Genomic DNA, 16,153 nt, shown 5'->3' on the forward strand with positions numbered 1-16,153 from the left:
AATAAATGTATTATTACATTTAATAAATGAACACTGAGGAGAATATGGTGTAATTCTTTCACTCTCAAAGTGAAATGAACACTGAGGATGTCACTGAGTGTACTGTATGTCCTAGTGAAAGGCACAGAGGGCCAGGAGGCCTCGTCCTCTGGGACCACCTGTCCCTCTATAGCTGGGTGAGGGGGGGGGGGGCTCCCCGCAGTGTCCTGCAACCTCCACCCCATAATTCAAACCATCGTTATTTCACTCTACCCTGCTGTGCTGTACTGTACTGTCCTGTAACTGCAGGGGTTCCAAAACGTTTTAGCACAAGACCCAAAAGAGAAATATGATGTCTCAGCGGAATCCAAACGAGTGAAAATAGCCGATCTACAAGGTATTTTCTTTTTTTTAATGGAATTTCTTATTTCTTAATGAAATTATTTGGGAAAATGTTTGAATTTGTTTTTAATCTATGAAATATTGCGAATATTTTGGGGGAAATCTTTGATGGGTGACGACCGCGAAGAGTGTGGTGACATCTGGAGAGACAGAGGACGGCCGGAGTGACGGCGACCCGGGGTGGAGAGGGTTGGCAGCCCAAACCACCTCTTCCGTGAGGAAGAACAAAAAGCTACAGTGCGGTGAAACCTGCAGGGAGGGTTTAATCCATCAAGGCAGAGTGAGATGTTTGTGCCCAGCAGCAATGACGACGCAACTCACGCCCCTACTTATGCTCAGACGAAGGAGGAGCCAGGCCCGGAGACAACCCACAGTGCCTAGAGCCTCCTAGTGTCGCCAACAGCTGAAACATCTCAACTAACCTGGCCTGGCATCTGCCGGACTGATGGCGTGGATTCACTCACAAAGTTCCATGTGTGAGTGGATCCGTGTTGTCGGTCTGGCTAGCGCCAGGCTAACCCTAACGGGTCACCTGGAGTAGGGTGTCTGTTGCAAGACCCGAAACACCCAGACTCCAGGTAACAAACACTGATGATGTGTCCAAGTTTGTGCAGCAGTTGGTGTATTAATAACTTGAAAATCTTTTGAAATTAAAAACCAAATGTAGGAAACGAAAAAGGGATACTTACTTGCGACCCATAAAAATGGGTACGCAACCAAATGGGTCCTGACCCACTGTTTGGTCCCCGGTAGATCCCACTTTGAGTACCTGTACTGTACTGTACTGTACTGTACTGTACTGTACTGTACTGTACTGTACTGTACTGTACTGTACTGTACTGTACTGTATGCCACTTACCTGTAGCGGAAGCGACTGCCCTTGAAGAACAGGTTACTGCTAGACACAGTGCGGACCTGGCTCGACTTCTCCAGCCTGCACAGTGGGCAAAACAGAAGACAAGGAGAGACACCACGAGTTCAAGTGTGGAACGCTGCAATCTTGAGTGTTAATTCAACTCAGAGAGTGTACAAATGTAACCAAATGGACCTGTGATCTCTCAGAGTTACAAATGGATAAATTAATTAACACTGAGGATTTTACTGTGTGTGTATAGATACGCACACTCCCAATGCAATGTTTTGTAACATGGTAAAATCCTGAGTGGTTGTTGAACTCTATTAGTTTCACTGTGCATGATATGTAATCCAAGAGCCCCAGCACAACATCTGAAATCAGAATCAAATACCGAGTGGTTATTTAATTATGCATGTCCTCTCCACTATAGATATCCCATCCTCTGAAGGCTGCATACATACACTATTCAATATGTTTGTATTGTCATGGTAAGTGAGACATTAATGATTAATGATTCAGCGTTGGCTTTTCAAGTCATTTTGTTCCCTCAGGAGGAGTGCAGCGCAGTACTGTAGGTCTTCATCGTTATGTCTGTTTGCATCAGTCCCACCAGAGTCTCCATTAAGGCAGCCAGGCGGATGCTATCCGCTGCTCACTGCAGATTCATCTAGCGTGCTGGTTCTCAAAGTGGGGTCTGGGGACCCCTAGGGGTCCTTGAAGGGGTTCCAGGGGGTCCCCAGCTAAATTACATAATTTAGCGTCACAATCGGTTTAACCACTTGAACTCTATTCAACTGCTCAACACGGCAGCCATGTTCATTTTTAGACCTGTAGGCTATACTGTATTTAGTAACCTGCTGGAAGGGAAACTGCTGCTTAAAAGCTGGAGAAAATGTTACAATTACAGTGTGCTTATCCTCCTATTTACCTGCTACCACTGTAAGAGAAAATCATTATGTATACTTAAAGCTGCACTATGTAACTTTCCTCTCCTACCCGGTTTGCTGCGCAAGGCCACTCCATCAATTCCCTCTCTCCCATTCTGCCCTCTCCAGCTACACCAGAGTGCTCTGAAATGCTGTCCCTTGGCCTCTGTGTTAGGATGATGCTGGGCATCTTATTTATCGCCTTGGCTGCTGAGGTGGACTGGGCATCTTATTTATCGCCTTGCTGAGGTGGATAAAGAGTGGGGGAGCAAGGGGGGCATTAACCTACACTATCTGTCATGGGGGAAGGCAGCGTTGGAGTGTTCTCGGCCTCACTCTTAGCGCACGCTCCCTTCGCTAAAGGTTAGCGGTGACACGCGCCACGTCTTCCCTGCTGACAAACAGCCTGGGCCTCTGCCTCGAGGTCACCTTGGCAGGTACATTAGCCGCTGGATGGCTCTCGCATGACAGTTACAGTGAGTCAGGTGATTGACCGATGCTCTATTTCCAGGCGTCACCGCACAGTGACAAATGATTTGTGTGTGTTTTCAATTAGTGTTCTCCCTGCAGCGTGCGGCAGGCAGCACGGCACTTTCAGCCGGTACTATGGGCGACATTTCAATACTATGCTGCTGCGCTGCCCCGCCTCTAGTATCCCCATTCTGGGCATGTCATAATAGTCAAACATTTTGCGGACATAGCAGATCTACAAGCTCGCATGCTGTGACGCGTTATGAGCTTATGGATGGACTATTTTCAGCAAAGAGATTTGGTATAGACAAAAACAAGGTAGAGACCAAGTATAAACCCCTGGGGGACCCCGGTCAAAAAATGTGTGCTGTGGAAGGAGGTGTGCACTGACTGGGCGGACTCACTTGTAGAAGGCCTGGTGCTCCACTCCGCACTTCCACAAGTGCTTGCAGGCCTCCGGCGTGGGTGCGAAGTACGTCAGTATGATCTTTTGATCCTGCACGTTGGAAATGAGAGAGGACGTGCAGGACAATATAACAACACAGAGGGAGCAACCGACAACATGATGTTTTTTCTATCCCACACTGTTCCCACAAAGTTGTCATCCTGTTCCCACAATGTTCCCACTCTGATCTTACAATATTCCCACAATGTCCACCGTTCTGGTTCTCTCTCACCTCCTTCTGATTTGCATATACGTGGAACGTCTTGGCCTCGAACTTCAGTTTGGCCACCTCATTCCTGTTCAGGAGGAGAGTGAAAACACACACACACACACACACACACACACACACACACACACACACACACACACACACACACACACACACACACACACACACACACACACACACACACACACACACACACACACACACACACACACACACACACACACACACACACACACACACACACACACACACACACACACACAGAAAGCCACAGGGTGTTTAAATATTCATGAAAACCGCTGGGAGATCACATAAACCACAATGGAACTCAATGTTTGGCTGACAAAACACAGCTGATAATACAGCGCGCGCACAGCGTGAGCGTGTGGGACAAAACAGTCTCATATAAATACTGTAAACGTTGTCTGTGTTTACCTGGACAGAATAATTCAATTGTGTCTGTAACATTATACAATGTCACTGTAAATGTATCTACAGAGAGATACATTTTGCCATGCAAATTTATATTCTCCGACAAGGTACGTTAAATTTATATCGGTTCACTATCAAGGCATATGGACCGGCTATGTTAACCGTGACAGCCTCATCAGCTACAGTATGCATTCTTAACCACTTAACCCCTCTTTTCTAAGTAAAACCAATCTGGAAACCCATTCCATAAAAAAAGGAGATTTTTTTTCTGCTTTATTTTTGCCTCTTGGGGCACCGCCTCCTTTTTTGTGTAGACACAGGAACTCTGTTTAGCTCCTACCCTTTCTTAGTCCACTTCCTTTCGGGTGCTTCTATGTTTATTCCTACTAACATCAACACTACATGTTTAAGACAGTGGTGCTGACAGATTCTGCTGTTTGCATAATCTGTCTTGAGAGATTGAAACAGACCTGAGTTGCAATTATACTTTTTCCCCTTCTACACCAGATTCCTTCACCAACAATAGCAGATCTACAAGCTCAACCACAACGTGTCACATTGTGATGCGTTGTGAGCTTGAAGATCGGCTATTTTGGGTAAACCCCCAATAAAAAAATATAAAAGCACTACTCATGGTCAAAATTTCAAAGACGATAATGACATGCATTGCGAGTTATGAATGGTTATGGTTATTGTTATTTCAAACTAGCCTGATTATCAGACTGAAGCTGCGTGGAGCTTCAGTCTTAAATTGGCTGCACTGTAGTCGATTACTTGGGGGAGGGGATTAGCATTTCCCTAAACCAATCACAAGAGATCCAAGGATCCGCCTACATGTGACGTCGCAGGCTAGTGTCGCACAGCTTGAGAACGCCCCATGGCGCTGATTGGCTTGTCGTTAGACCCACCCCCACCTCCGACTCTGATTTGATAGGTATTTCTTCTACTGTGAAAAGCCATAGGCTCACATTATGACACCAGACCAAGAGGAGCCCCACTCCGAGAGTGGGCGGGGTCTATGGTCTGGAACCAGGCTAATTTCAAACCATAATCAGTACAGTTGACAACCCTCAGAACGCTTAAAGTCAAAAGCTGCTCACCATTTGAGGAAGTGAACCCTCTTGTTCCCCTGAAGCACCACGAAACCAAACGGCGTGAACGCAAGAAAAGCCGGGTTTCCAGAGACGTCCTGCGACAAAAGCACACATTTGCACATTTGTCTAATGGTTATCTTCTCAAAATATGGCATTCAGTTAGGTTTATATGAAGAGCATAATTCATTCTCATCACATTTTAGGAAAGTGGTTCTCAAAGTGGGGTCCGCCGGGGGACCCCCAGGGTGGATCCAGGGGGTCCCCAGCCAAAGCTTGATAGTTAGGAACCAAATGGTCCCTTACAGTTCAGTAACTCTTATTTTTATTTTTCCAAAAAAAAACTAAAACATTTGTATCCTCTCATACTTATGGGGGTCTGTGGCCTAATGCATACCAAATTGAGAGTCCTTCATATTAAAATGTCTGAGAAGCACTGTTTTAAGAAACAACCTTTCATCAAAATATCTGAGACTGAAAAAGGGCTTTAAAATAAAGATCTTGCAAAAGGAACCAGTAAGACATGGCATTTCTACCTTGCATGGATGGGGATCCACACCATATGTTTCCAGCATCTGTGCTTTCTGCAGGAAATTGAGCTCCGATGCTTCAGGTGTTTGTCCACTGGGGAGAGAGAGGCAAAAATAACAACAACAACATGTGACACAGCTGTCGGAAAAACTAAACACGCAAACATCAATATTCAGAGCCAAAGACAACTGAAAAAAAGTGGAGACTGAATAGATTTGTTGTGAGGAAGGTGACACATTCTTTTAGCGAAACCCTTGTCATTAGACAAGAAGAGTATCACCTCAGCATGTGATTCCACAAGGAAGACTGCCTGACAAGAAAGAATATCAATTAAATCAAACTCAATTGGCTTAGTTCAACCAGAAAACACATTCTCTAGTCAATAGAGTAACACATGTATGACTTTGCCATTAGTTTAATCAGAACACTTGATTCCAATGGAGATATGTAGGCATATTCTTGTGTTGTATTGACAGCGTAGGGCAGAAAACATATTTCAACTTTTTGTGTTTTTTCGTAAATTAATGCCCTACTTCCTCATACAACAGTGTCACACAAAAAGTGAAAGTGGTTAAGTCTGTCTGTGAGTTTTATGAATATATGTAACCAATGCTAAAGTATTAACAAGAGCTTGTGAGTAAATAATAACTACACTGGATCGATTGGAACACATTTTTTTCCCATTTCCTGAAAACGATATACATGTACACTGGCCTCAGGTCTCTTGTATTCAATCATGACTGATTTGTATTCAGAGTGGTCTTTACTATTACTCTGGTGTATGTGTGTTCTGGATGTTCCACTAGGGGGCAGCTGAATCTCAGTGCTCTCCATGCTGTCTATAGGCTCCACACTGTGCTCATAGTGAAATTCCATTGTGTCTGCCTGTACTATATTGAACAGACCAAAGGGGTACAGTAATTCATCATATCTCCAATCCCCTCTCTTCATATTTTGCCCGTCAACATCGACCTTTAAGCAACCTTTCTGCTGATAAGTGACTAATCCTCATATTTAACACAAAGGCTTCCCATGAGCAACATTAGGGATGGAGGAAAAAACAACAACACCAGATCAAACAGGGGAATCGTGAAATTGCTGTACTGAGACAAAATGGTTAAATTGCTATTGATATTGCCAATTGGGGCTTGTTTGCCCGACCTTGAGTGGGTGAGTTAGAGGCACCAGTGTGTTGGTCTGTGTCCCAATGTATGAGTCACCAAGAGGCCAAGAGAAATGCTTCCTCAGCTAACGTACTGCCAGAGAGAGTAGGATGCGCGTGCGCGCGCGTGTGTGCATGAGTGCGTGTGTGTGCACACATGCATGCATGTGTGTACGCATGCGCACGTGGGGACTACCTGCTGTATTGATTAGTTCCCTTTCATTCATTTCACAGTTCCTGCAGATAGAGGCAGGTGAAGAACCTAATGGCTAGGTTAATCCAAACCATTCTTTAATTTAATTATTCAAACACTCAGGTGGGATGAGGTGGGATAACTGTATTCTATTGAAGCCAGTCAAAAGTTGTTATGGGTAGGGTATTTGCTTCAGCAACATTTATGTGTTACAGTATGTGAGACTGCACAGTAAAACCCTCTGTGCTCATTTAAGTCTAAAAGCGTGTAAACGTTCTTTAACCCTCTCCGTGTTAAATTAGCGCGGGGGACCTCACTGTGTGAGAGACTGATAGCGGGGGAGGAGCGTAGTGGTCCTCACCATAGCTCTGTCTTGTGTATGTCCGCAATCCTCCGCTCCAGCTTCTCCGAGTGCTTGGGGAAGAACTGGAATTTGGAGCTGTAGCCTTCCGGATGCTTCCCAGGGTCATAATCCCCGATCTCAGCTGGAGGACGAGAAGCAAAATGTTCAATCTGTTCACAGACGTTCACAGCAAACGTAGCAGCACTGCTCTCCCTTCACCATGTTAATTTAACTCTGACAGTGAACAAATGTATTTTGTACACTTGTACTCTGACAGTGTACATTTGTACACTGTCAGAGTTACAAATGGATAAATTAGCACAGGATTTTACTGTGTTCTCAGACAGATTAGTCTCTAAACACTATTCGGTGTATTGGTTTTGGAGTGGGGCTATGTAGGTACAGCATGCAACGCTGCTCACACTCAGATGACCCTGACAGTGATTTCTCCTGGGTGAGCAGGCGCTGACCAGGCAGCCATCTTTAATTCAGCAGCCCCTCCCCAATAGAGAGGGAGAGAACCTGCTTTCTCACTAACACTGCACTTTCCTAGATGCTAGGTGCGTGTGTGTGTGTGTGTGTGTGTGTGTGTGTGTGTGTGTGTGTGTGTGTGTGTGTGTGTGTGTGTGTGTGTGTGTGTGTGTGTGTGTGTGTGTGTGTGTGTGTGAGAGCGTGCGTGCGTGTGTGTGTGTGTGCGTGCGTGTGTGTGTGAGAGCGTGCGCGCGTGCGTGTCTGTGTGTGTGTGTGCATGTGTGTGTGCATGCATGCGAGAGAGAGAGAGAGAGAGAGAGAGAGAGAGAGAGAGAGAGAGAGAGAGAGATAGAGATCAGCAAGATGGAAACGAATCAAACCATAGAGCTGATATGGCACAAGATAACACTTCAAAGACTTTATAATTGAGCATGATATGTTGTTTATGAAAAAGGACCATGCCAGACAAGGCATTGATTTAATAACCTCACCTCCTATATTGTTTCTAGTTTTAGCACGGCACACACTGGCACACATCATACTTTCTTGCGTTCTTTACATTGTGCATAATGTATATGCGGTATATTAATTATGTAGTGTGCTCCTTACAGAATAATCATGATTATTCTGTAAGGGCTACATTAATATACCGTATATCCATTCATTTCTATTTTGCCATTAGAAAAAAAAACGAAACAAAAGGACTTGAAATGGGTGTTTATCAGGACAGTGCGCTTGAGCTTGATTTATACTTAAAATCAGGCTTACAAGCTCACAAAGGGTCGCACTGTGACACATTGTGAGCTTGTAGATCTGCCATTTTCATGCGCGACATCCTGAGCAACGAAGTACGTAAAGCCCTTCAGGCACAGGGCAGAGCCGAGGTCATGAGCACTGAGTGGTGCGAGTCATGTCAACATATCACCTCCCGTTTACCTTGAAGGATGTAGGCAGCCAGCATGGCTGCGTCCGATGTCTTGCACAGGAGTCGACCGTGGTAGAGATCTCTCTTGATTTGCAGGAAGACAAGGTATCTGTAAGAAAAGGGAAGAAACAAAATGGGCCAAAAAGGGCTTATTAGAATAATAACATTCATAATATTCTCTTTTAAATGTATTCTTCCCACAACTGTATTTAAACTATAGTGAAAATTCTAAAGAAAAAAAAAGGAAACGTAACATCAGCGACGACTCTGTGGACGAATCAGGAAAGTTCCCTGTAGGCAGTTTTTAATATTTCTTTTTGATTCAGCTAAAATGAGTGTGGGGAGAAAGCCTGCAGAGAAACCCTAGGGCAGTGATGCTGCTATTGTTGGTTATGTTCGACTCCAAGCCTCCAGTCAAGAATTTCTTTTTTTATGTTATTCATTCCCAGCAGTCCTGCAAAAAATGTGCTTCTGAGATTTTGGCTGTAGCCTGAAACAACATATATTCTAGAAGAGGACATAATGTATTTCTACTGTAGTACTAAGTAGTAGAAGTAGTAAAATGTAGTCGTATTGCTTAAAACTATTATGAGACAACTTTGTTAGGAGAGATCTATGCCTTTCAATTCTAGCCCCCTCTTTAATTATTTTATTTTATCCCAGTTTCAGCAACCCAGACTATGACCATGACCACCGGAAACAAGTCCGCAAGGACTTTTTTGGTCGGACCTTTTAGACAAAAGTATTATAAATGTAAATGTGTTGTTTTACATTCTTTTGCCTAATAAAATTTTCAATCAATCAATCAATCAATCAAAACCATTCTGGAGAGGTCTTGACCAGTGGGAGCACACGCATAACAAGAACTACTATAAAAAGCTAAAGTCATTTAGTGCAAAATGACCTCCATTCCAAGTTTTTGTCACCTCTTTACACCTTGTTGGTTTGTCATTTAAAATTACAGTAGTATTCCATAATCTCAGCGCACTTGATGAGAGGTGAAGAGAAACAATTCAATGGAAACGTATGTCTGATCTATTTGTGGTTGCATGCCATGTTGTGCACCAAATATAGCTAATAGCTATATATATAGCTAATATTTATAAGCTCAAGCTTACAAGTTTACAAACGCTAAACGCATCGTGCTGCGAAGTGTTGTGAGCTTGTAAATCACCTATTTCCGGTGCGCAACATGACACTCAGTTAAGTATAAATCACTCTTTAATGTCCCATGTTACAATCCTCCCAAGCATAAACAGGAAAGGAGACACGTGTACCCTCAGTCACCCCGGTATCACTCCTTATCACCCCAGCAGGTTTGCTCACCACTAACAAGGACATTTCCACAATAAATAATAACACTTCAAGAGGTTAAACCTCTTTTGAACGACATCATACAACCATGTCACTCGCTGAAAATGACAGATGTTCAGTTGAAAATCTGTTACTTTTAGCAACATGGTCATACGACGAAGTCTAGATTAGTCATTACACTTTTCTCGATTCAAAACAATTCTCGATTCAAAACAATTCTTGATTCAAAACGATTCTCCATTCAAAACATAGGATTTCAGGATCTACTCCAGTCTGCTGGCATGAGAGCAGAGTACATTTAAGTACAGTAGCTTTTATAATTGTAAAGGTTTTATCAACCAAACACACAAAAAACTAAAACTAAAATAAAAATAAACGAATCGAATCGGAATTGGAATCGTCCAACAGTAGAATCGTGATTCGTATTCGAATAGTTTTTTTTCTGACCCTTCATACTATCCCATGAAGATGTTATGAAAGGGGAAGCACATAAAAGAAGACTTCCGTTCTGTGTAATAGATCGTTTACTCCCTTTTCACGCTATGTCTGCACTGTAAAAATCCTGAGCGTTAATGTAACCTTGAGAGTTACAAATGGATAAACGAACAGAGAGGGTTTTACAGTGTACCTCCCTGTCAGTCTGTGTTCTGTGCCGATGTTTATCACCTCTCCGCTCTCATCATATCACTCTCTCGCCCTTAGCCATTCTGCTCCTCTTATCCCTGCTCTCGATCAGGCGTGCACCCTGCTATGAGCGGTCTTCGTTTTGTATCACGCTTGAGCGACTATACAGGCTCTTCTCTCTGGTCGGTAATGAACGAACATACGATGGAAGACTTTATGGCTCAACCTGTTTAATTTCAAGGACCCCCAGTTTGATATGCAGTGGGCCACACAGAACCCCTTTTTAAAAAAAATCTCTGCTACCTTTTAAAATCTATATAGAGGCCACCAAGATGGGTTTTACTCATTTGTAGGCTATAGGAAATGAAAACATAGGAAAACACGCAGAAATATGCAAACGGCTACGCAAGTTTGCACTTACTAGCTAGCCGGAGGTTAAGCATGTATCATTTAGTGCTCTGCTGTGCTTTCAGCCGTTGACCTTTAGCCCTTCGTCACGCCACCATATAAAAAGCCAGCCACAAGGTTATTACTAAATGACTAAAATAAAAATAAATTGTGTGTTTACAAAAAAAATCTTAGAGAAAATGACCTTAAGTTTTTAGTCTTTGTCAATTTATTTCATACACAAACCTGAGGGTTCATGAAATCTAGACTTTTTTTGCCGTGCCAGTTTAAACTATGAACACAAATTTAAATGGTATGATGTATTGCTTTGCTGAGTTTTATTACACAACACATTTTCTGTTTTTTTTTATCTTGACTGTGACAAATACATAATATATTATATAAAAATGTATAAAAAACTACAATGACCTTGTATCATACAACCAGCCCGTCAGTCAGGGTGTGTTGCGCACAACTTACCTACAGTAAGTAAATTCTATTCAGCATCATTATTGGAAAGATTTTACTCTTATGTCAACTTCATAATTCCTCTTGTAATCTCTGTGACTTCACAAGACTTTTAAATGATCTTGTAAAAAAAAAGTTGAGTACAATTGGTACAATGTCTGACTTTGAAAAACGACATACTAGCTCAGCTGTGTTATGTTTGAGGAATGAAAGCATTCTTTAATGTCTCCTTCAAAGTCCAGAAGGCCACAGAGGAGAAAGCAGACAACATCTGGAACTGAAGCCTTTATAAATTGGCATGAAACGACAGCAGCACGTTTCTACCTTGTGATTTCTTCCTTGAGAGCAGCAGGGTCAGGTGGGTAGAATTTGACTCTCAGACACATGGTGAACGGTGGCTGGGCTGGAAGAGAACAACATGCGAGTCAACGGTTAAGAAAAGGACAGGAACCCTTTCATTGTTGAGGTTCAAAATGGAAATGTAAAAAAAAAAGACTTGCACTAAACTGTTCTGACACAGCAGTGTAAGCTTTGAATCTTATCATTCAATTTGATTTCAGGTCTTTTCTGAGACCCCGTACAAAAGTATTAAGGTACTGAAGTTTTATGGTCCCATCCTATGAATTCACACATTACATACTGTACAACCATCATCAGTAGAACTCATGGGTATGACAAGGGTATTAATTGCCCAAGTTTCCAAACTTATCAGCATGAACAAGCAGAACTTCGAGGATACTTACATTTCATTTGCTTGGCAATCGATTTTGTGACCTCCAACCAATGCTGCCTCAGCACCAAAACACAAAAACAAACGACACGCAGAGTGAAGTGATTAGTTGTGATTAGACAGGCTACTGCACATGCCTGAAACCATTCAGTTAGCATATTGAACCTCGGTTGCTATGATGTTCAGCTGCAGCACTTCTTCTTTGTTACAGGTTCATACTTCATGTTAACAGCACTCCCTAACAGCGCTGTTCAAATTAAATATCCACCCACCACACTAGAACAACACTCAGAATCTGAAGATTTGTTTTCAGTGAAAGAACACAAGCATGTCAGTTCACACGCAAAGATCAGAGAGCTCGACACCGCCTGACAGTGGAGGTCTCTGAGGCATTGCTCAGGCAGCACGGCTGATAAGACGTCTTGCTCTGATCGTACAGTGAGCTACACGCCGATGGTAAAGGTTACCGCTGGTTTTGCATCCCAAAGCTCTGCTCAGAGCAGTTCCGGAATCATACCGCAGGGAATATACTCTATTTTCTCACTTTTAAAGTCATACTAGTCTAATCCCACCCAACTGAAGCCAACCCATCCCCTGGCAACAACCTGAGCTAAAATAGCCCTGAGTGACAGTGCACCAAATGCAGCATCAGCAGGACCTGTGCTCTTGTCTCGGGACTAAAACATGATCCGGGAACATGTGAATTCTTCATGAATCAGACTGGCCCCGGCTACCAGCCTCCCAGGGTAATAACCCACGGACCTGTGAGCTGTTGGGTCTGATGAAATAGCTGTCAGTCTAAGAAAAAAAAGAAAAACTAAATCTGTGCCCCTTTGTCCATCAGATCAAATCAGATCCAATGATCCACTTTATTTATGAACAAAACACAAACAATTCATTGCATTTCCCCCCCTGGACAAAAAACACACACTCAGATGAACACACTCTCACCCGCTGCTTGTCTGGGTCCACATATCTGATGCCAAAGTAGTCTTTCTCCAGCAGATTGAGGTGGTGACAGATGATGTCAAATAGATACTGTCCCTTTGCATCCCGCTACAACAGAAGGGAAGAGAAAAGAAATAATCAACACAAGTCAGCGTGACCACAACAACCACAGCGCTCAATTTTGGAAAAAACACTCTCTCATCAATACAAAATGTCTGAGAGAATCTTGGGTACATGAGAGAATGCAGAGAAGTCTACAACCTACAGTAAGCGTGAGAAATAATTCCTAGATGCTACAATGTGCTCCACATTTACCAGACCCTGCCAGAGGAATCTAGGATTCATTTAATATTAATAAACCAGCCGGAGCCATCTGCAGTCTGAAATAAACCCTCTCTATGGCTAAAGCATGGGGCGAAAATAAAACAAGAATGGATTAAATCCACTGCGACCCGGCTGCCTTTGGCTAATGCCCTGTTTATGATGGTGGGCAAAGTGACCCTTACAGGTAAATTTGGGTCCACTTTGAGTTAAATTTTTTTTCACTGTGTAGTATCATAGTGTGATCTTAATTAAAAATAAATAAAAAAAGTTGTGTTGAAAATGAGCACATGTGCTAACTGCTAAAACACTTGCAATGCATCTGGTCAGTGTGATTGTTATGTCCATGTCAAATAAAAACATCAATCAATCAATCAATGTGCTCTTCCTGAGTTTAATCCGTGATAGCTGGGTTTATTTGCAACACAGACTATCAGGTGGATCTACCATGGAAACTAACACACTGTGCACTAGCTGTGGGCTGCTGCCCTCTGTCCATGTGTGTAACTGTGCTTATGTCAATCTTTTTCACCGAGTTGCCACGAGTCACATTTCCTGTGTAATTAATTGCACTCCGCGAATGAGGCGGTTTTAATTCTGATTGTGATGCATGACAGGAAGGATGACAGTTCATAATGCTGCATAATATCAACAAACAACACACTCTTTGCCATACATAGTGTATGAATGGTCATAACCATAGTCGAACAAAATGCGCAGGAAACTATTGAAGGCAAGCCGAACACGAGGTGTAAAGGGATTTAAAGGCATTAAATGGAGATGAGCTGTGGGAATAGAGAGAGGATATAAAACCAGAGAGACTGCCCACCTGCCCACCACTTACCCTCCCTTTCTGACAGAACAAAAAAAAAGAAAAGGATCCTCATCGGTCCATTTTTACACTCAGAGTTAAACTACTCCTCAGATTTTGACAGGAATCTGTACCGACAGTGTGAGCCAACACAAACAAAATGGAAAATAATTCCATTAACTACTTAACCACAAACAAAAATAGCAGAGAATAGCCTATGTACAAGCTTGTATATCTGCTATTTTCAAAGATTGTTTTGGGATGTATAATGGCCTCCAAAATTAGGATGACAGGATTAAAGTGGTCAAAGTGAGTTTAGGTACATTTGCAAGCCTGGTTGAGACAAAGTCATGATGACTAAGGTGGTAATAATCCCAGGTGAATTGGATCACGCACTTTCACTTTGATGTTTCCGCATCTTGACATCCATGACGGATCGCAACTGAGCATATTCTCATAAACGTTATGAGGCTGAGGGGGTTGGGTGTCATACATCACTGACAGGGGCACAGCAGAGATTAACGCATTAGTGCCACTCCAGTCCTCTACCAGTTATCTGTATTCACAGCACCCACATACACCTCATCCCCAAGTTGTCTCAACCGGGAGCCTTTTACACAAGCTGTCTCTAATGGGGTCAGTCAACAGAAACATTCATTTCCTCAAGGGCCTGTCGCACGCGACAGTCTAAAGAACACATTTGAAGGTCAAGCAGCTGTCATTTTTCATTCCTTGGGAAGCTGAAGAAGTTTGGCTTCCAGGATGAGATTTGTAGATCTTGGGGCACAGGAGGCAAACTCGAAGCTTAGTGCAGAGTAGTGCTGCTCATCTATTTTGGGTTTTGAACAAGTGGGAGGTAGTGAGCACTGAATCTTGCCTATACAGTATACTGTATGTTTTACTACAGAGGTTCTCTTGAAAGGAGAAAAAAACCTATCCTAATGAACAGCTCTTGCAGAAGGTCTACAGGGAAGGAAATGTGTGGTATCTCTATGTGTGAATAATGACGGTTGTGCCGTGATGGGCACTTAGGTGTCAGTCCCTATAATGACTTCTGACACAAGAAGCTCAGCCCATGTCAGGCCTGAACTCACTCTCACTCTCTCTCTCTCTCTCTGCTCATTGGCCCCGTGATGGCAGTACTCCACTACCGCCCGCCATGTCATTACTCAGGCTGCTGATAACAGGCACTTCATTAGGACAAAAGCCTGTCAATGCTCGGCTTGTCGCGTAGCAGCCGTGACTCGCTCTGACCAAAAGGACGAGGGAGGTAAATGACCTTTCTGTGTTGAGACAGAGGCCGACCAAGGGGGACGTCGGGAGTGTTCAGCTCTGTCACTTCCACAACGGCCCCTCACGATATCCTTGCTAACCAATCTGACATGCTTGCTTATATGCTTGGCTTGGCAAAAAAATGTGAATGACATGCATCATTGTATTGTGCTAGCTAGGACATGTAGATGCGTGTCTGTCTGCATGTCCTAGCGTGCGAACGCACACACACGCACGCACACACACGCGCATGCGCACACGCACACGCACACGCACACGCACACGCACACTCTCTCTCTCTCTCTCTCTCTCTCTCTCTCTCTCTGCATAGTGCATATTGCTAATATTAAACACAAATCCAAATTCTACAAATGCCGAATTCACTTTTGAGGCGGTTCAAACTCTATGCACTTAGAACACAGCCAGGACAGAAAACAAGGGCTGAATGTACAGATGAAGTAGCTGGGTAGAAAACCTTGCAATGGTGGAGCCACTGAGAAAGCTAACGGAAAGAAAAGCCTTGCTGTGTGGCGAGAGCACAATGAGCCAGACAGGATCCCAGATCTTTTGTTGCAGAGAAACGGCGAGTTTGTTAATATTCCACAGGACTCTCACCACCCCTCCCTACCTCAAAACCCCCAACCCCACCCCACGCCCACCCCCACTCTCTGTCTACCCTACACAGTACACATGCTGCAATGGTTTCTTTAATTACAACATCAGTGTGATTGCAGAGAAGAAATGTTAAGAATGCTGATGAATTCCTACTTAATGCTAATGAGGCATAGGCTCACTTGCATACATAATGCTAGGCTTCGGAAA

General features: G+C 43.3%; 1 protein-coding gene across 2 annotated transcripts in view; it reads right to left on the bottom strand.

Annotated features, from left to right (window-relative positions):
• Positions 1 to 16,153, bottom strand: part of frmd5a (FERM domain containing 5a) — a 79,777-nt gene that overhangs the window by 12,739 nt on the left and 50,885 nt on the right. The window contains exons 2-11 of one of the 2 annotated variants that reach the window (XM_080437977.1): positions 12,931 to 13,035; positions 11,993 to 12,035; positions 11,574 to 11,652; positions 8,468 to 8,565; positions 7,079 to 7,202; positions 5,368 to 5,455; positions 4,841 to 4,929; positions 3,312 to 3,375; positions 3,039 to 3,130; positions 1,241 to 1,315 (exon numbers count right to left, since the gene is read on the bottom strand). In XM_080437977.1, the coding sequence (XP_080294103.1) occupies positions 1,241 to 1,315; positions 3,039 to 3,130; positions 3,312 to 3,375; positions 4,841 to 4,929; positions 5,368 to 5,455; positions 7,079 to 7,202; positions 8,468 to 8,565; positions 11,574 to 11,652; positions 11,993 to 12,035; positions 12,931 to 13,035 (857 nt within the window). The remainder of the gene's footprint in view (positions 1 to 1,240; positions 1,316 to 3,038; positions 3,131 to 3,311; positions 3,376 to 4,840; positions 4,930 to 5,367; positions 5,456 to 7,078; positions 7,203 to 8,467; positions 8,566 to 11,573; positions 11,653 to 11,992; positions 12,036 to 12,930; positions 13,036 to 16,153) is intronic. The other variant, XM_080437978.1, reaches the window with a different exon arrangement.

Source organism: Gymnoscopelus braueri, assembly GCF_963280865.1.
Source record: "Gymnoscopelus braueri genome assembly, chromosome: 9".
Taxonomy (NCBI): domain Eukaryota; kingdom Metazoa; phylum Chordata; class Actinopteri; order Myctophiformes; family Myctophidae; genus Gymnoscopelus; species Gymnoscopelus braueri.